The sequence below is a fragment of the Bombus bifarius genome, unplaced genomic scaffold, assembly GCF_011952205.1.
Source record: "Bombus bifarius isolate JDL3187 unplaced genomic scaffold, Bbif_JDL3187 scf7180000008014, whole genome shotgun sequence".
In the NCBI taxonomy this organism is placed as follows: domain Eukaryota; kingdom Metazoa; phylum Arthropoda; class Insecta; order Hymenoptera; family Apidae; genus Bombus; species Bombus bifarius.
Window position 1 is genome coordinate 1,188,526 of NW_022884390.1, and position 19,781 is coordinate 1,208,306.

The following is a 19,781-nucleotide window of genomic DNA, read 5'->3' on the forward strand; positions in this document are numbered from 1 at the left end:
AAGCATATATGTATTACAAAATTAAATAGCCACAAACGAAAGTAAAACTTTGATGTCACATTAAAAGATTTATAACAATATTTTAATGAATAAAATATTTGTTCAACGATGTTATTCTCGATAAAATGAAACTTTAAGATATAACTTTTGAAGATTTTTGTACACATTAGACCATGTATATAGTTTGCAATATCTACAAATCCTTTTTTGTAATGAAGTATATTTTGTAATGTTAAATTGGATATCTTATTTGAGGAAATTAAAATTATTCAAAAAGTTTTGATTTCTCATTACAATTGTAATAAAATTTTAGCAGCACCTTTCCTTAGTAATATATATATTTTCTATTATTTGTTTCATTATATAACACTGGACGATATGCTATCAAGAATTAAATTAAAGTTTAATATGCCATTTGTTCTGAGTTTGTAGTTAAATCATTTTTATATTAGAATGAATATCGTACGAATTTACATTAATATATACTCTATTGTGGAGGTGGCTGATATCCATAACCACCATACTGATTTGGTGGAGGAGGTCCTTGAGGTCCAGGGGGAGGAGGCATGTGTCCACCAGGTGGACGTGGTGGATATTGAGGATATCCTTGTCCTGCTGGTGGTGGTGGATAACTCTGAGGAGGATATTGTGGATGTCCGTAATGTTGACCACCTTGAGGTGGATGAGGAGTGTATACCTAGAATTTATATATTTATATTAAGTATAATTTATATTATATTAATAACAGTTTAAAATATGCTTCATATTTTTCAATCATCTGTACCTGTGGCTGTCCTCCTGGTGTTGGTGGTACATATGTCTGTGTAGTAGCTGGACCGTATCCAGGTTGTGGTTGTGGTCCCGGAGGTGGAGCAGGACCCTGTGGAGGTCCTGAAGGTGGTTGAAATCCACTTGGAGCAGGACTCTGAGACTGTTGCTGTTGAGGCTGTGGCGGTGTCTGAGATTGTTGTTGAGACTGTTGTGGTTGATGTGGAGATTGATGTGCAGAAGGTTGATGAGTTGATTGATGAGAAGGTTGATGAGGTGGTTGATGAGGAGCATGAGGAGGTTGATGTGGTGATTGATGCGGTGGTTGATGTGGCGGATGAGACGTTGGGTGAGGTGTTTGATGCACAGGATATCCGGATGGTGCAGGTCCCGGTGGGGCGTAGTTTCCACCTTGCGAAGTAGATGGTGGAGCGCTACTTGGTGGGTAAGTTTGAGTTGAAGCGGACGGTGTACTAGTTGGTTGGCTACTCTGAGCATAGGTATTTACTCCACTTGCAGAGGCAGTACTGAATGGTGGAGATGTAGAAGCTGGACCGTATTGCGTTGCACCAGGACCGGGACTTGGTTGATTACCATAATTCGGTTGAGGACCGGTATTTTGTTGAGATCCAGGTTGAGGAGGTTGAGCACTAGAAGTAGGGGGAGCCGGATAATTTTGAGGTGGAACGTTATTTGCATATGCTTGCGATGAAGGAGGAGGATAATTTCCGGGTTGACCAGCTCCGTACGCATTTTGAGGCGGAGCTTGAGACGGAGGTTGTTGGTAATTTGGTTGTGGGCTAGGACTACCATATTGACCAGGCTGTTGCTGTTGTCCGCTTGACGGAAAGTTTTGTTGAGAAGGATTAGAAGGAGGATAGCCTTGTTGATTCGGTGGTGGTGGACCATATCCTGTAGGAGGCTGAGTTGTTCCTGGTGGTGGATATCCACCTGGTTGAGGACCGTAACTATTCACAGTAGTTGGAGGACCATAGTTCGGTTGCGTTGATGTGCTGTATCCCTGTTGTTGGGAAGTATTTGGTGGTCCATATTGATTTGGTTGACCTGGAGTATATGCAGATCCCTGTGGTCCTTGATAATTGGTACCTGGATTTTGATTGGCATATTGCGTAGGATAACTTTGTTGAGAAGGTTGTTGAGGGTAACCCTGAGGTCCTCTATATTGTTGTGGTCCAGGTGCAGCAGGTGGTCCTTTGAAATAATAGTATATTAGAGTAAAAAGATAACATTAATTTCTAAAAATTTTATATTATATTGAAACATAACATACTATTCATAGGTCCTTGTCCAGGCATAACAGGACCACGGTATCCACCTTGTGTCATTGGTTGTCCTTGACTAAAGCTTGACATTGGTAATGTCGGTTGAGTATTTGGAGGCATATCACCTCCAGGTCCACTTGATCCTGTGGGAGCATTAGGAATGCCCTGTGGATTCATCATACCATGTTGGGGTCCATTAGGGATCCCTTGTGGAGGCTAATTATAGAAACAAAGATAACATTAATATATTTCTAACTTAGGTATTATACCTTAATATTTCTTTAATATTTAAAATATTCCTTACTGGTAGCAATGCTTGTATATTTTGATTTGCATCAGCAATAGATGCCAAATATACCAAATTGCGATGCAACATCTGCTGGTATCTAAAAAGAAATCATATTATAAATATACTAATATAACTTACATATACTTTAAAAACATTTATCACTTACTGTATACATTCTTGTGCTTTTCCTTTATTTTGATATTCTTGTATTGTTTGTATAAGTTGACTGTTTTCATCAAGCATCTATATCAACAAATTTATTCATATAAATGATTAATTCAATATTGTAAAATATCATAACATTATAGATTACAAAACCATGTAACAAAAAGAATGAAATTTCAAGAAAACTAGTAGAATACAATATTAGTGATGATATATGATATTCATCACCTTCTGTATTTGAGCAGGATTCGGTGGCGGCCTGCCGCGTTGAGCAAAAGTCACGGACATGCCTTCAGATAACTTATCGATAGTCAAAAAATCACGATTGGATGCAATTTATTTTCACTCCTATTCTTTTTCACTTAATTTTCCAGTCGTTAGTTCTCTTTTCTGTATTGCTTATATTCATTTGAAGCCTTAAAACCTTGCTACAGTATTGATAGCCCACATTGTTGCACTGTACTTTTAACTTTTAAAAAAGAGTTATTACCTTCAATGTAATTCTGCTTCGAAAAACTAATCAAAATGCATAATCTTATTTTGCCAAGATAGAATTTTACCGAAGAAAAAATTTAAATTTAGCGAATCACTGCTAGCAATTGCTTTGCAAAATTCTAGCTTTACAAATAAGATATGGTGGCTGTCCATATCTAAAATAGAAAGCTTGGGAGTAAAGCGACCGTGTGGCAAACACGCAAACTATCGCGACAAAATATACCGTAGGAATGCGATAGTAAAAACTTAAAATCCGTTACTTACTAGAATGTATTAGTAAAAACCTGCATGCATTTATTTAAAAAGTAGATTTTAATGTATACATTGGAAACAGTTTTTATACTCCTGTATATTAATCAATAGTAGAAATATCCAGAAACTTATGAGGAAATTAGTTGAAGGTTTTATTTTTATTTAAATGATAAAAATTCATATCTTTATTATTGTATGCGTAAGTTAACAAGTTTTAGACTCACATTTCGCTTCATCCCTTTCGTGAAACACATAAGTGAAACTTTTATTTCACAAATTATATTAAATAAAACTAGGTAGAATATACAGATTATCTCATGTAACGTAGTACATACTACTAGTTAGAGGATGATTTTGATGACTTTAATCGATAAAAATAATTGTTACCGCCTATAATGAGAAATTTTTAAACATATTATTAATAATATGTTTATGGAAATTACTATATTTATATCTGTATACAAAGAAATATTATCAATTTATTATTTGTATATCTGCCGAATGCAATTTGAAATATCTTTTATCCTCTATGATATAAATGTTATATATTTTTATGTATAATTTCATAAAAATTTACTAAAAGCATCTTACAAAATGGTATCATGCCTTTCCTATTTACCGGCATAATTTCGACCATTCACTTAACGTAAAAGTATCATATAACTGTATCATATTGCGAAAAACGTAACCTCAAATCAGTGAGGATAAATTTATCTCATTTCGCAATATCGAGAAAAAAATTACTGATTTTGCTCGTAAAGACATTATATAAAATGACTACAGCAAAAGTAAATAATAAAAATAATTGAAAAATAAATATTATACAATTATAGTAATAAGTATTTTTTATAATTTTAGATCGAATTTGCGGTGGAAATGACTTGTCGAAAATGCGTTGATTCGGTACGGAACGCTTTAATTGGCGTGAATGGAATTAAAAATATTGATATATCATTAGAAAAAGGAAGTGTTATAGTTGAAACAAATTTACCATATTCTATAATTCAAGAAAAAATTGAACAGACTGGGAGAAAAGTTGTTTTAAAGGGATATGGAGGTAATAATATAGTAATACAATGTATTATATTATTATAATATTTCTAAAAAATGAAATTGAGCAATATTTTACATTACAGATAGTTCTAGTGCAGTTGCGATGTTAGGAGGGAATTCAGGATATACCGTAGATAATAAAATAATGGGTGTAATAAGATTTGCAGAAACTCCTGATGGATGTCTTATAGATGGAACAGTTGATGGTTTAGCACCTGGTAAACATGGCATGCACATTCATGAATGTGGTGATATCTCTCAAGGGTGTGATAGGTGGGCATTTAAAGTTTTTATTTTTTGTTTTCCTTCTTTTCTATTTTTATTTGAGATATTTTATGACACATTTTTAGTGTTGGAGAACATTTCAACCCAAATAATACATTACATGGTGGACCTGAAGATGATGCATTTAGACGGGTAAATATTGAGATTTGTGTTCATATTGTAAGGAAATCTCTATGGTTAATAGTTAGTATCTTGAAATAAAAAAATTTTTACTATACAGCATGTTGGAGATTTGGGAAATATAATGGTGAATGATTCTGGTAGAGCTACTTTTAGAATAATAGATAAACTTGTAAAAATACCTGATGTTATTGGAAGATCCTTAATTATAACAGAAAAACCAGATGATTTAGGAAGAGGTGCTGATCCAGAATCTAAAATACATGGAAATAGTGGAAATAAGTAAATACTACAGTGACATTATTATGATGCATATAACGATTTGTTATATTTAACATTCATGTATGTTTTAGACTGGCCTGTGGTATAATTGCTCGTTCATCTGGCTTATTTCAAAATACAAAAAAGATCTGTGCTTGTGATGGGCTTACATTATGGGATGAAAGGGATAAGGCACTTAAAGCTAAACATGATTTTTCTGGAGCAAGTAACAATTGTATAGTATTTTAAATTTTTTAGTATCTTTTTAGTAATTATATAGTACAATATTAAACGTTAAAATATAATCATATTTATAGATCTCAAGTATGTCTTCACATAATACATTTTCTGCACATGTATATATTCCATATATACTTAATATTTATTTAAAATAATAATAAATTCGACTTGTTTGTAGATAATTCTTATAAAGTAATTTTTAATTTTGCCTTTAATCTGCTTATATATGTATTTAATTATTTAAATAACAACTTTTAATATAAGCTTTTGTTTTTTTCGTCTTTTTCAGCAAAATTATAAATAATATATAAAGAGGCTACAAACTGGGTTTTGCAAACTGAATCATTCCAGTAAAGCATTTCTACGTGCATGATATAAAAAGCACAAATTGCATTATATCTTTCGTAATACGTAGATTTAGTATAGTTTCCAACATAAATATTTTGTATAAGATAAATTATTACATTTTGAGTGTTAGAATATAAAATAAAGAGAGTAGTAATGTAATAAAATTAGAATTTGTATTTGTTATAAATAATAAAATATTATATAAATATTCTCACCTTAATAACCTTATTTTTTCACAAACATTATACATGTTTCATTATAAAATGTAATATAAATTATATAACCTTTTTGTAAGCTATTATAAGCCAATTATAAGTCACAAAGCAGCATTGATTTCTTGAAGAGAAATGTACAAACCTAACTTCATTCATATATATGTGATAAAAATTGAAAACTGAAGATAGGAATAAAAATGGTATTTCTTCGTTACATTTTCATCGGAATTGTGTAATATAAAACTGTTCGTGCGGAAGACACGTGTTCTTTTCACATAACCTATATTGCTAGTGTGTACATAAACATAAAATCATACAGTATTCAGAGAATGACTTTTAATATACAGTATGTTTAATTTGTGACATTGAACCTACAAAAAAGTATAGAGAAAAAAATTCATAATGGGAATTCCTGGATTAACTACTTATATAAACAGTCGTTCTGACCGTTATCTGGAGTATTATGAATTGCACAATACATATTTGGTAATTGATGGAAACAGTGTTTGTTGCTCAATATATAATTTGTATGCAAAATGTAATTGTGCATTTGGTGGTGATTATGATAATTATGCGCAGTGTGTGTCAGACTTCTTTAATGATTTATTAAGATGTAAAGTAACACCTCTGGTTTTATTTGATGGTGGTAGTGAAAATAAAAAATTTAGAACTGTTATAAAAAGAACTAAACAGAAAATCCGTGCTGCATGGTCATTTTCTCCACTCAATCAAAGGAACATGAAATTTTTTCCTTTAATGTTACAAGAAGTTTTTATAGATATAATGAGAGAAAAGAATATTAGACACGTGCAATGTCTATTCGAAGCTGATAATGACATAGCATCAGTAGCAAGGATCTTGAATTGTCCAGTACTTAGCTATGACTCTGACTTTTATATATATGGAACATTATATATACCATTTGATACATTAGATACTTATGTAGTTAAAAATCCAAATGGAAATGGTTACATGAAATGCTGTAAAATTTATAAAGTTGAGAACTTGCTTAAATCTTTTAAAGGACTACATCAATCAATGTTGCCACTGGCTGCAATATTACTAGGTAATGATTATGTAAAACGTAATACGTTCAAGAACTTTTTTCGCCACTTGAAGCTAAGAGGAGCATCAAGAAAAAAGCATAATCATCGACAATGTTGTATAGAAACAACTTTGAGGTGGCTGAGCAATTACACTTTGGACAAAGCTATCATTGAAGTTTTAAGTAGATTAATTAAGCCTATCCGACAAAAAATATTAGACTTAATAGAGATCAATATAAATAGCTACACAAATGCATCTGCTGAGATGCTTTTACCTCTAGGTTTTTCAAAAGATTATGTTGCTCATGTAAATACATATCATTTGAATAGAAGTTTTAAATTTGATGGAGATATCAGTTCATTGACATACATAGAAGAAGTTTATAAAGAAGGAAATAATGAATCAAGTGAAGAAGAAGATGAAGATGATGAAATTGAAATAGCAAATATATGTAGTAAGACTGAACTAGTGCCTCAAAATGTAGTTAGTAAATTGCCTATGTGGTTTGTAAACGAATTTCTTATGGGCAGATATCCAAAATATTTTATGGATTTAATAGTTCGATATATATATGTTTGTCCTGTACAGGTGGAAGATTATCGTTATCCTTCTAGTATCATAGTAAGCTTAAAAATTATTAGTGTTATATTTGGGATTTTAAAATCAGCAATAATTAGTAGAATATGTTATATGAAATATATGGTGAGAACACAAAATAAAAAGATTATGTGCTGTAAGTTACAAAGTACAGAGACTATGAATAATTTTAGACTACCTTCTTTATTCAATCTTAGAGATATCCCATCACTTACTCAAAGAGAGATTTTAAACAATACTTTAGGAATTACAGATATGGATTGTATAAATGAACTTCCACCAGAATGGATGTTGTATATTGGATGTATTAAATATTGGATACATCAAGAAGAATGTTCTTTATCTCATGAATGTTATTTATATTCCATATTTATTTGTATGTTATTTAACATAGTCGATTCCAAAATTGGAAGATACAGAAGCATGCATACTTTTCAGAAAAAATATTGTCAATTAATTGAAACTGTGAAGCAACAGAGGAAAAAGAACAATTGTGATTCATGTTATACAATGAATCAATTATGTGGTAATCAATACAATGGTACAATCATAGAAGCCTATAATGAAATTGACTATAATGACTGTGTATTAGCAGCACCATTCTTTATCTCTTATTTTAATATGAATAAAGAATTATATAAGAATCCAAAAAAATTTGATAGATTTACTGTACATGTATTTGCAGAGTTTCAAAGTTGTCTGAGACATGCTATGAATCTGAATGCACTTCTGGGGTATCCTTATCCACAGACCAAAGTTGCAAATTTATTTAACGGTACTTTATTGTATAATCTGAGTAATAATTTTAAAACACGCTTTGATATTGAAGAATACATAAATATTGTTCTTCAAATGTCTCCAAGTCTCTTAAGATTATTTAATACATTTTTATTAAAAGTCAAATCAATGTTTCCATTTAAGTTTCAGGATGGAACTAACCTTCGTAAAAAACATAGAACAAAACCTAAACATCCAAAGACTAAAAAAAGTATTTCATCTAAAAGTGATTCTGAATATTTTAGTGCAGATGATGATTTAAATGAAGCATGTTATGATCCAAATAATCGTTTTTCTATGCTCAACCATATATAATGCATATTTTCATTCAATATTACAGTAGAACTCCATTTATATACCAGGGGATAAATAGTATTTTTTTTGTTTTGTTTATACAATGTCCAATGTTTGTCTAATCAGGTATTCAATAAAGTTTCATTGAAGTAAATGTAGTTGATATAAACGGAATTCTCTGTGATTAATTCTGTACTGTATCACATGTAGTGTATGTAATGTTTTTATACTATGTACTAATATATGTATATATTTGATCTTTACAAGTATATTTTGATATGTATTTAGAATTTAAGTCTTAATTGAATTAATATTTTTCATAGAATAAATTATTATATCTTCAATATACATAAAAATAAAGAGGATGGTAATGTAATACAACTATAATTTTTATTTGTTATTAATAATTATATGAGATTCATTTCTTCATCTCATTTTATCCTTTATTTTGTAACTTACAGGTTACATGGGATAATTGTAAAGGGTATAATTTATAAGAAATAGGAATCAAATTTTATCATACAAGACTTTGTTTTTAAAAAAATTGATTTTGAATATTATTTCTCTAATAAATACTGTATTTTCGACGTCAACGGGAGTCGTAAATTCCCGTTACGATTATAGTAATCGACATCATAATTGATCGATCCCCTGATTTCGGTTAAGATAATAGGGGTGATTCAGTTAGTATAACAATGTGATTCACAGAATTATAAGCTATATATTTCCAACAGTTAAGTTACACTGTTGAGTAGGTATAAATCGTAGATAACAACTTGTCGCACGGAGGTAAGATAGATATGCACACCAGAGCAAGGCTCTTATAATTGAATTTAGTATGTTAGTAGACGTAGCACTAAAGGATGTTTAATAGAGGAGGTGAATGTTCGAAATTCCCCAGAACCGACTTAGATAATTGATGTGAGTTATACTCCTCTAGCGTTGTGCTTAGACTTAGACGTTAGGCGTTAGATTTTATACTTAGTTGTTGACTTTTCTAGCGGTGTAGAAGAAGTAAGTTGGGTGACGATGCTGTGTCGGAGGAAAGCTAGCGATGGGTGTGTCTAGCGCACAGGACCATCGGATTTGTTCATGACATTTTTGGTCAGGAAAGTGAGGGCAGTATACATTGCTTCTGATTGGATAAACAAAGATTGGTGGACTAGGAAGAGTCTTAGCCGCCCTCGATAGAAAGTTGAAGTACGGAAGCATCGTACGTGAGAAAAACTAACTTTCCCTCGTCAATCCGTAGAAAATGATTCGGAAAAAAGATATTTGTTGGGTCTGAAGGACCTTAGCTAGCAAATTAGTGGGATTTATGATGAGTCCTTAAGACTATTGAGGATACGCAGCAAGGATGAGTGGACATCTGGTTCCCGTCTGGCCCGCGGTGTATGGCCTGGTCTAGGTAGAGGGTCGCCCGACGTAACATCCTCCCACCGTTGAGAGGGTACCGATCAAAATTTCTGTAAAGGTAGAATTAATTGGAGCTGCCGTCCAACTCTTTGTTGATTGTTGATTGTCCGTATTCTGCTGGATCGCGTTAGCTCGATAGTTGGACGAGCTGTGTGGCACCTCGATCCACGATTGTGATTGTCTGGATGAGGCCGTTGTCCCCAGGGTGAAGTTGATGATACGGCCGAAAGGCAGGTGCGTTGAGGATATGTTGTCCTTCCTGTATTCTGGATCGCCGTGGTCCTCGGCATTACCTAGATATTTTCCGTTGAAGTTCACGAACCAGGAAGTGTCGTGAAACATTTCGGTCCATGAAGGACCGTGGAAATCCTTGTCTCAGGAGGTGTCGTTGTGCATCTCGCCGATTTCACAAAGGCACGTGAAATCCGTATGTGGTTGCGCAATGAAGACGTGAAGGAGGTCTATGGTTGATTGGGGGACAGGGCTCTCCCCGCTGACCCATTCGTATCGCGCCTTCTTGATGATGCTTGGTGGTTGGACCGGCGTGGTCCAATTATCCGCTAAAGACAAAATCGGAGACATCTTACCTTCCGTTTGGTTAGGTTCGGATCTGGAATGGGAAGATTTTGCATCTCGGTCCAAGATGCTCGTCTCCGCATGAGTTGTTGCTGTCCGTAGCTGCCAGGGAAAATTGATGGCCAGGCCTAAGGATTGTTGCGTCGAAAGCATGTTGTCCACCTCGTAGTTTGGATCATCGTCGTCCTCGTTTTTTCTAAGACATTTCCAGTTGATATTCACGATCCAAGAATTGTCATGGATCACCTTGGTCCTGGAAGTGTCTTAGGACATCTCGTCCCATGAAGTATCAGGTAACGCCTCGATCCAGGAGGTACCGTTGAAAAGAACTCTGGTGGTGCTTGTTATAGATTCGTCAAGCACGACGCGAAGTTTTAGAGCTGATTGGGAGACTGAGCTCCCCCCGATGATGTGTACGAATTGAGTTATTTTGTTGGTGCTTTTGCTTCCACGCTCAATCAGCGTAACGTTGCACCTTGTACTGCCGTCGGAGTCCTCCGTCGCAATTGTCTTGTAAGCTTCCAGTGGGGCATGACCGTCCCCGATGCGTTTCATTAATCGTTTGTCAACGGCAAGATATGTGTCTGAGGTAGTTTCTGGATGATCACTCTCTTCCTCGTCAAGAACCTCTAATTCCTCTTGAACAGAGCTTGTTCTGTTCCACGTGTCGTTGACTGTTTCGTGGCAAGACATTGAGAGAGTTCCGCTTTCCTTGTATTGCGTTTCGGAAACACCAGACCCTTGAAAGTACTGCACCTTCCCTTGACCTTCTCGTTCTCGTTTCGACTGTTGATATTGATCGACCATGCTCTCCAGGAAGTTGATGGTGATGAAAGACTTGTCCGATATAGCGCTCTGTGGCCTTTGTGGACAAGTGTTGAGATCCAATGGGCTGTTCTGAAAACCATCGAAATTAATTAAATGATCCACCTTGTAGGCTGCAATGAAATCAACGAGTATAGTGTTTCGTTTCAGGCCACTCGTCGGTGTGGCCCATTTCGGCGATAGTGTAGTAGGAGACGGCATGTCGTCTGGTAAGGTTTCATCCTTCTGTTGATCCAGAGAATCAAGCGAGCGATTGTCTGATTCAAGGCGTTTGATGGCGTTGAATCAGATTGTTGCAATGTTGATGATGTGAACGAGCTTGTTTTATTAGATAGTTATTCGGTTTTTCCTAATAGGTGCGTACCTGCTTTCTCCGTGTTTTTAAAGTGCGCCTGATAAACCCAAGGACCTCTCTAAAAAACCAGATGTGCGTCGAAAATACTTTTAGGCTTAAGAAATTCTTCAGGACAAACGGATTGACTGAAGACACATGTTGACACAATATAGTGAAAAGTGAAGAGTTATGGTGGGTTCTTAGGTTTATTGAGGGTCGGAATGACGTTACGCAGGCCGTTGGCTGTCCGGTCGCGAAGGCTGGAGTGAAGACGTTTTAGGCGACGTAACATTCTCCCCCCGTTGAGAGGGCACCGATCAAATTCTGGCTGTGGAGTCAGGTGCGTCGTTTGTGAATTTCCTTCGCTCCGTGTGGGTGTTCGGATTCGTCTGGATCTGGTTGAATGGGTAAGGGGATCAGTCTTTTGACACCACGGTCCAGGATACTTGTTGCCGTCTGCACGGTAGCGGTCCGTATGATTCCATCGACTCCTGGATGGACCCCGATTACGCGGCCCAAAGGCCATTGCATAGATGGTACGTTATCCTCTCTGAGGATTACTACGGTGCCTTCACGAATGTCATGTTTGCCCTTATTCCATTTGTTGCGGCGGGTCAGCTCGTTGAGGTACTCTTGATACCATCTGCTCCAGAAGTGCTGTTTAATCTGGTGGATACGCTGCCAACTTGATAACCGGCCTGATGGAACTGTCCTAAAATCACGCTCCCGTAAACTTGTTAGTGTGTCACCGATTAGAAAATGACCGGGGGTGAGGACAAGGGGATCTTTCGGATCGGATGATATGGGAGTCAGTGGGCGTGAATTAAGAATGGCTTCAATTTCAACCACAACTCACATCAACTATCTAAGTCGGTTCTCGGTATTGTCGAACATTGACCTCCTCTATTAAGCATCCTTTAGTGCTACGTCTACTAACATACTAAATTCAATTATAAAAGCCTTGCTCTGGTGTGCATATCTATCTTACCTTCGTGCGACATGTTGTTATCTAAGATTTATACCTACTTAACAGTGTAACTTAAGTGTTGGAAATATATAGCTTATAATTCTGTGAATCACATTGTTATACTAACTGAATCACCCCTATTATCTTAACCGAAATCAGGGGATCGATCAACTCGTTGTGTCGATTATCATAATCGTAACGGGAATTTACGACTCCCATTGACATCTCTCCTCGCGATTGTGTCACGATCGGCATACTTCAAATCCGACGGACTGACGATGGAGATAAAGATGTGGCGGCACTCGGCGACAATGTATATCGCTGAAGTGCCTAATGAACCATCAACATCCCAACGGTCCTTCTACCGAAGGTGTTAGAACAAAGAGCACATGGCAACGGTCGCGGACGCCTAGGAAATGCATGGACGGTGGGGATGTTGAGAGATGACAAAAGGAAGTAATCGGATCCGATCGAAAGTAAAATCATAAGAGTCAGTCTTAGAAAGTCACGCCTAGAGTTCGGAAGTGGATTGTAAAGTGGATTGTTGTTAGAAAAAAATAGTTTTCTTTTTTTTATTTTTCACTTCAAATTTCTTTTTTTTATTTTGTTATTGTTTCGACCGTTCGCGGAGAGACGCGATCGCGAGATAGCACGTCAACGAGAGTTGTAAATTCCCGTTACGATTAAATAATCGACGCCACGAACTGATCGATCCCCTTATTTCGATTATGATAATAAGGGTAGTTCAATGAAATTCCACAGAATTAACACAAATAAATTAATGTTTATTTCAACAACTTATTAACTAGAAAGATATAAATGGAACAAAAAAAATGTAACTGCGTTTTGGTTGATACGCAATGCGCGATATATGAGATGTGTTGACGGTTCGACTTCTCGAAAAGTTCTGAACGCCTTTCGATTTTTTTCGACGTTTTTGGAAGTCGCCCTGCTTAATGAACCATGCGCTTGCCACTACAATGTTTGTTTGCCGGGTAGGCGCGACGATAGTTAAGAATATGATCTATGGTAAGCCGCATGACGTAATAGTTATTTTACGCGACAATTGCGTCTCCCCGCGATTGGTCGAGAATACAATACATACTTAACTATATCTCGACCTGTTGAATCTTTATCTATAACTAATGTTTCTAAGTATTTATATCTGTGTAGTGATTGCCGGAGAAAATTCAGTAACAGTAAGCTGAACACTATTGTTATTATTTCAGAAGTTACTTGGAATATTTCACATTCTATTGAATACACAATTTTATTTTTTGTTGTGCCATGGTATTATTGTATTGTATTGAATATAGAATACCAGAAATTTTGTTATGTTTTTAGTAAGTATCCTTTTCGTAAGCATGATATATGTGTGTATATTGTTAACATATTGTATATTTATTAGTTTAACGTGTGACAAAAAAAAACAGGAAGATAATGGGTATTCCAGGATTAACTGCTTATATAAACAAGCATCGATTTAATTTTTTAGAGCACTACGAATTACGTGATACGTATTTAGTAATTGATGGAAATAATATTAATTATTTATTATATAGAAAGTGCACACACAATAATTGGACATTTGGCGGTGATTACGATAATTATAAGCAATATGTATCAGATTTCTTTGATGACTTATTAAAGTGTAATGTAACGCCCTTAGTCTTTCTTGATGGTGCTGTTGAAAGTAAAAAATTCAAAACTATTATTAGAAGAGTGAAAAGCAAACTAAATATATTGCCAACTTCTGCATTCAAAACTAATTATCCAGAAATAATTTTTCCTTTGCTAAAGCAAAAAGTTTTTATTGATGTAATGAAAGAAAAAAATGTTCAAATTGTACAATGTCTCTTTGAAGCTGATGATATTATAGCATCAGTAGCAAAGATATTAAATTGTCCAGTTCTCAGCCATGATTCAGATTTTTATACATATGGATCATTATATATACCATTTAATACATTAAATACTTATGTAGTTAAAAATCCAAATGGAAATGGTTACATGAAATGCTGTAAAATTTATAAGATTGAGAAATTATTCAAATATTTTACAGGATTAGATCAATCAAAGATGATATTAGCTTCAATACTACTAGGCAATGACTATGTAGAACCTGGTACATTTAAAAACTTCTTCCACTATTTAAAGTTAGATTCATCAAATGTGAATTATTATACCCGACAACAGTATTGTATCAATAAAATTTTGCTATGGTTGAGTAAATATAGCTTGCATGATGCAATCATTGAAATTTTAAGTAGGTTAATTATGCCTATGCGACAAAAAATGTTGGATTTAATAGAGATTAGTATAAACGGCTGTAGAGATGAATGTGCTGAAATACTTATAACTTTAGGTTTCTCAAGAGATTATATTACTCATGTAAATACTTATTACTTCAATAGAAGCTTTAAATTTGATGGAGATATCAATACATTGACATACATAGAAGAAGTTTGCGGAAGATATAATGAATCAATTGAAGAAAATAAGGAAGAAGATGATGAAATTGAAATAGCAAAGATATTTACTGAGTCTGAATTAATGTTTAACACTGCAACTATTAGTGATTTGCCTATATGGTTTGTAAATGAATTTCGTACTGCTAAATATCCATCATATTTTCTGGATTTAATAATTCATCGTTTATATGTATGCTCCATACAAGTAGAAGATTTTCGTTATCCTTCAAACATCAAAGTAAGCCTAAAAATCCTTAGTGTCATCATTGAAATTCTAAAATTAATGATAGACAATAATATAAATTATATAAGATACTTAATGAGAACTGAAGATAAAAAGATTATGTGCTATAAGTTAGAGGCTACAGAAATGAATATTTTTGGACTATCCTCTTCATTCAATCTTAGTGATGTCTCATTATTTACTAAAAGAGAGATTTTAAACTATACTTTAGGAATTACAGATATGGATTGTATAAATGAACTTCCACCAAAGTGGATATTGTATGTTGGATGCATCAAATATTGGATACATCAACAAGAATGTCCTATATCTTACAAATGTTATTTATATTCTATATTTATTTGTATGTTATTTGATATAGTAGATTTCAAAATTGGGAAATATAGAAGTATAATGGCTTTTAACAAAAAATATAAGCAAACAATTGAAGCTATAAAGCAGAAAAGAAAAGAAAGCAATTATAACCCATGTTGTATAATAAATAGTACAATTCACGAAGCCTACAATGAAATCGTTCATGACGACTATGTACTAGCAGCACCATTTTTTATTTCACTTTTTAAAGTAGATAAAACATTATATAACACAGACAAGTTTGATATACATATAGTACACGTTTTTGGTGAGTTCCAAAGTTGTTTGGAACATACTATGGATTTGAATACACTTTTGGGATATCCTTATCCACAGATCAAAGTTGCACATTTATATAATGGTACTTTATTGTATAATCTATGTAATAATTTTAGAACTCACCATAATATCGAAGAATATATAAATACTGTTCTACAAATGTCTCCAAGCCTCTTAAGATTTTTTAATACATTTTTATTAAAAGTCAAACCAATGTTTTCATGTATGTTTCAAAATAAATAATATTGCTGTACAAATCTCTTAAGGAAGACAGGAAGACACTTTAAGACATCTGAGAGCATGAGACAGGAAATTAAAGTACATATAACTAAAGATATAAATATATAAGCTAAATATATAAGAGTGGTGCAAATGCTGGAATATTAAAGTAGGGAAATAAAGGAGGGAAGCCAGTAATTACTGGCACAAGTAAGATAAGGATTGATGGAGAGGTAGAATAGATATTGATAAGAGAGTGAAAGAAGGGAATGTGAACTCTATGGGATCAAATATGCAAGCGCATAACAAGAAACAGAATTAGAAAGGAAGATTAGTACAGGAGACATAGTTCATGAACAAGGAAAAAATAGGAGAGATGTAGACTGTAGATGCAGAAGAAAAGAAAGGAAAGAATAAAGAGAGAGGAGGTACTTAGTTAAATAGGTAAATTAGACAATTAGCTCTAGTAGCATTCGTTCTATAGAGTAAGTAATGGGTAAGTAATGAGGTAAGTAATGGAGCTACCAAAAATGGATTAAGCGGAAAAGATGTCGGGGGAAGGTAGAATGAATCACCTTTAGCACTAAATTTACAAGGACTTCATGTATACATATTCCTACTATGACCGGTCTTTAAAACAATTTGTATTTCTTAATATAGAATGAAGATAATAGCCAGTTTGATAGTAAAAAAAATAGTTTTAAAAATTATTAAAAATAGTATTAAAAAATATTAGTAATTGAAATAAAAATTCTTGCCTCGAAATTCCTTCTCCTGTGATTTCTTTATTTAAAATCCATGCATTTATCCCGATTATGATATTGAAAAATACTTGTAGAGGGCCATCTCCTAGATTTGGATTTTACAGTGAAATAAATGCATATAATTTTGCAGTAGATAGATCCCATTTAATTCCCAACACTCGAAATGCCTCTGTTTCCTTCCGCTTTCAGTTTCAGAATTGAGTTTTCGAGAGACTACTTAAATTAAAAAACTACTTAATTAAAAAAAAATATAAATCGTTTAACCAGTCAAATGACCAGTCGTGATAGGTAAGACGGATTACATATTATTCTCACAAAACATACAATAAGAAAAGAAGTGAATATTAAAAAATTCATTGTACGTATATTATAAGAAAAGTCGTGAAGCTAAATGGCAGTGCAATAACGTTGTATATAAAAAATTCTAAACGAAATTTAAAAAACGATCATTTAAGTGGTCACAGTAGGTTTAGTGTTAGCCATCCCAAAAGCTGGTCTTCATCTGAAGAAAGCTATGCTCTGTGTCTGGTGGAACTAGAAAGGAATCCTATATTACAAGCTTCTACCAAACAACCAGACGATAAATTCGGAAAGGTATTGTTCGCAATTAGACGAATTAAAGACAACAATTGAACAAAAACGTCCAGAACTAGTGAATCGGAAGAACGTCGTGTTTCATCAGAGCAATGCGAGACCTCATGTGTCTTTAACTATTCGACAAAAGCTATTGGAGCTTGGTTGGAATGTGCTACCCCACCTACCGTATTCACCAGAAATTGCCAAAACTTTAACTCTTTGGTCGACGTAAGAAATCATATTGAAAAGTTTTTCGTCGAAAAATCTGACAAGTTCTAGAAGGATATAATATTAAAGTCACGTGAAAGATGGAGAAAGGTTGTAGAACAAAATGACACTTACACAATTGTATCTGTATAATTCAATAAATCTATTTCGAAATTTAAATGTGCCGCGTTTGAATTGTCCTTAAAAATCGGAACGAACTTTTCGAGTGACCCAATAACAATTAGGTAGATGATAGACAATAGATTTGTAATAGTAAAAAGGAAAAGGGTAAAATAAGGTTTTGTGTGTGAGTGTATGAATGTGTATTTAAATAATTAAATAAAAATGCAAGGCACTAGGAAAAATAATGCAAACCGAGTTCCCTTTATGATCAGAAGGTTACTATTACTACTATATAATAAGGTTTCATTTAAAATTCATTATGTCTTTATTTACTATGGTCGTCATTATTTTTGGAATATTTCCTGTTTTTAGTTCGTTCCTTTAATGTAAAATGATTTTTGTTCTGATTCCTAGCTTTTGAGATACGGAATTTAGGATACTGAAAGAAATATTAGAAATTTTTTAAATTAAGGACGATATAATACAAATTTATAAATATGAATTTAAAAAATAGTTTAATTTTGAATAAAATTTGTAGGACGCATAATGATATATTTATAATTACGTTTTTATATATCTCCCAAAATGCAGTGAACGCTGTTTTAAGTGCATTTGCTTTTTGCCTTAGAGTAGGTAAATAATACAAATCCTCTCCATGTTTTAATATTAATCCAACACGTACAGCACAATCCAATTTTCTCTTTAATTCTTCGGTGAACATTCTTACATTATTTTCAACTGGATAGGAACCACGTAAATATTCGCTAATGAGATTCGATGGAACATAAACTTTACGTAAGTGAAGTCTTTTTATCGCTGCAAGTATCATCTGTGGTGTTATGGAAATATGACCACCTAATTGATTTTTACATAAACAAAATGATGAATGTTCAATTCAATGAAATAAAAAAAATTTAGAATCGATAAAAGATACTGTGAAGAATAATCTCACGTGATTTAGAAGAGTAATCGTTATGAAGATTCATTTTATATGAACCAAAAATATTTGTTTTTCTTTTTTTGATAATTTTGTCTATTCCGGCACATTATTACTTGAAAGATTAAAAATTATTATAGTAGATATTAAGATTTATAAGTACTCATAAAAGGCAACTTTATATTATCCGCATTTTTATAAGTTACGTCATAATAAAAAAGCTGAACGTTTTCACGTTGTGTTTCCTTGGTGTTTTCTTACAAATATTAAACAGATTGTTTTGTAAATGTTATTTTTGTATTTTGTCTTTTAGTATGTTCTTTATTTATTATTATATTATATATTACTTACAATATCGATTTATTCTTAATACAAACAATAAATCAAAATGATGCAAATATTTAAAAAGATACATATGTATGCATACATTAAGAAACCTAAAGTAGTATATATTTTTAATTATTTATATATATATATATATATATATATATATATAATTCTTTATACATATAAAGTTTATATGTCTGAATTTATAACATAAGAATATTATTAATTACTCCACGATAGCTTCTTTCGTGTTTTGATAATCTTAACACTACACATCGAACTATCACAACGAATTAATATTTATAATCTTTTGAACTTAAATAAGTTACAATATAAAAATATCAGGTACTCTACTACGGAAAGCATTTCACGACATAATAAATATCATAAAAGATTATTAGAAGGTGCTTATGTATTTAACAATACTTATACTTCTTAGTTTACTTTTAACATTTTTGCTTTGAGATATCAAAAATCACTCAATTATTATAAAGGATTGTATTATATAGAAAGTTAAACAATAAAAATAGGAAACAATTACGAACTTTTGTGCAAAGTATGGTGTAGATTTTAAAGCCATACTTGAATATCGATCATTCTGTCTTTTATAAATACCGACTAAATAAATTTAAATCAGATTCAACATTTAATGGGTATGTGAATTTACACAACA

At 33.1% G+C, this 19,781-nt stretch overlaps 4 protein-coding genes across 4 annotated transcripts; 2 read left to right on the forward strand and 2 right to left on the reverse strand.

The window, feature by feature from the left end:
• Positions 1-218: 218 nt before the first annotated feature.
• On the reverse strand, positions 219-3,226 carry LOC117206965 (basic salivary proline-rich protein 2). Its single transcript, XM_033446714.1, has 6 exons — positions 2,734-3,226; positions 2,507-2,583; positions 2,356-2,437; positions 2,060-2,267; positions 785-1,980; positions 219-697 (listed from the first exon to the last, which is right to left on the reverse strand). The coding sequence occupies exons 1-6, from the start codon at positions 2,791-2,793 to the stop codon at positions 488-490; spliced, it is 1,833 nt and encodes a 610-aa protein (XP_033302605.1). The 5' UTR covers positions 2,794-3,226; the 3' UTR covers positions 219-487.
• A 580-nt stretch (positions 3,227-3,806) lies between these two features.
• Positions 3,807-8,876, forward strand: LOC117207040 (protein asteroid-like). The gene is made up of 8 exons (XM_033446857.1): positions 3,807-4,040; positions 4,111-4,309; positions 4,389-4,578; positions 4,656-4,722; positions 4,811-4,992; positions 5,064-5,180; positions 6,218-7,304; positions 7,410-8,876. The coding sequence occupies exons 1-8, from the start codon at positions 4,026-4,028 to the stop codon at positions 8,508-8,510; spliced, it is 2,958 nt and encodes a 985-aa protein (XP_033302748.1). The 5' UTR covers positions 3,807-4,025; the 3' UTR covers positions 8,511-8,876.
• Positions 8,877-13,604: 4,728 nt separating this feature from the next.
• Positions 13,605-16,567, forward strand: LOC117207038 (protein asteroid-like). Its single transcript, XM_033446854.1, has one exon. The coding sequence runs from the start codon at positions 14,048-14,050 to the stop codon at positions 16,196-16,198; it is 2,151 nt and encodes a 716-aa protein (XP_033302745.1). The 5' UTR covers positions 13,605-14,047; the 3' UTR covers positions 16,199-16,567.
• Positions 16,568-17,460: 893 nt separating this feature from the next.
• On the reverse strand, positions 17,461-19,061 carry LOC117207039. The gene is made up of 3 exons (XM_033446856.1): positions 18,797-19,061; positions 18,410-18,699; positions 17,461-18,283 (listed from the first exon to the last, which is right to left on the reverse strand). Exons 1-3 carry the CDS (start codon positions 18,828-18,830, stop codon positions 18,170-18,172), a joined length of 438 nt encoding a protein of 145 aa, XP_033302747.1. The 5' UTR covers positions 18,831-19,061; the 3' UTR covers positions 17,461-18,169.
• Between the last annotated feature and the right edge of the window lie 720 nt (positions 19,062-19,781).

Bases quoted from the DNA above. Each gene is read 5' to 3' on its own strand.
- LOC117207039 (XM_033446856.1), bottom strand. From the start codon at position 18,830: ATGAATCTTCATAACGATTACTCTTCTAAATCAC. The intron at 18,700-18,796 runs GTGAGATTATTC...AAAATCAATTAG, and splicing joins CGATTACTCTTCTAAATCAC to GTGGTCATATTTCCATAACA. The intron at 18,284-18,409 runs GTAATTATAAAT...TATTTCTTTCAG, and splicing joins TTTGGGAGATATATAAAAAC to TATCCTAAATTCCGTATCTC.
- LOC117207040 (XM_033446857.1), top strand. The intron at 4,310-4,388 runs GTAATAATATAG...TTTACATTACAG, and splicing joins TGTTTTAAAGGGATATGGAG to ATAGTTCTAGTGCAGTTGCG. The intron at 4,579-4,655 runs GTGGGCATTTAA...ACACATTTTTAG, and splicing joins ATCTCTCAAGGGTGTGATAG to TGTTGGAGAACATTTCAACC.
- LOC117206965 (XM_033446714.1), bottom strand. From the start codon at position 2,793: ATGTCCGTGACTTTTGCTCAACGCGGCAGGCCGCCACCGAATCCTGCT. The intron at 2,584-2,733 runs GTGATGAATATC...TTGTTGATATAG, and splicing joins ATCCTGCTCAAATACAGAAG to ATGCTTGATGAAAACAGTCA. The intron at 698-784 runs GTACAGATGATT...TATAAATTCTAG, and splicing joins CACCAGGAGGACAGCCACAG to GTATACACTCCTCATCCACC.
- LOC117207038 (XM_033446854.1), top strand. From the start codon at position 14,048: ATGGGTATTCCAGGATTAACTGCTTATATAAACAAGCATCGATTTAAT.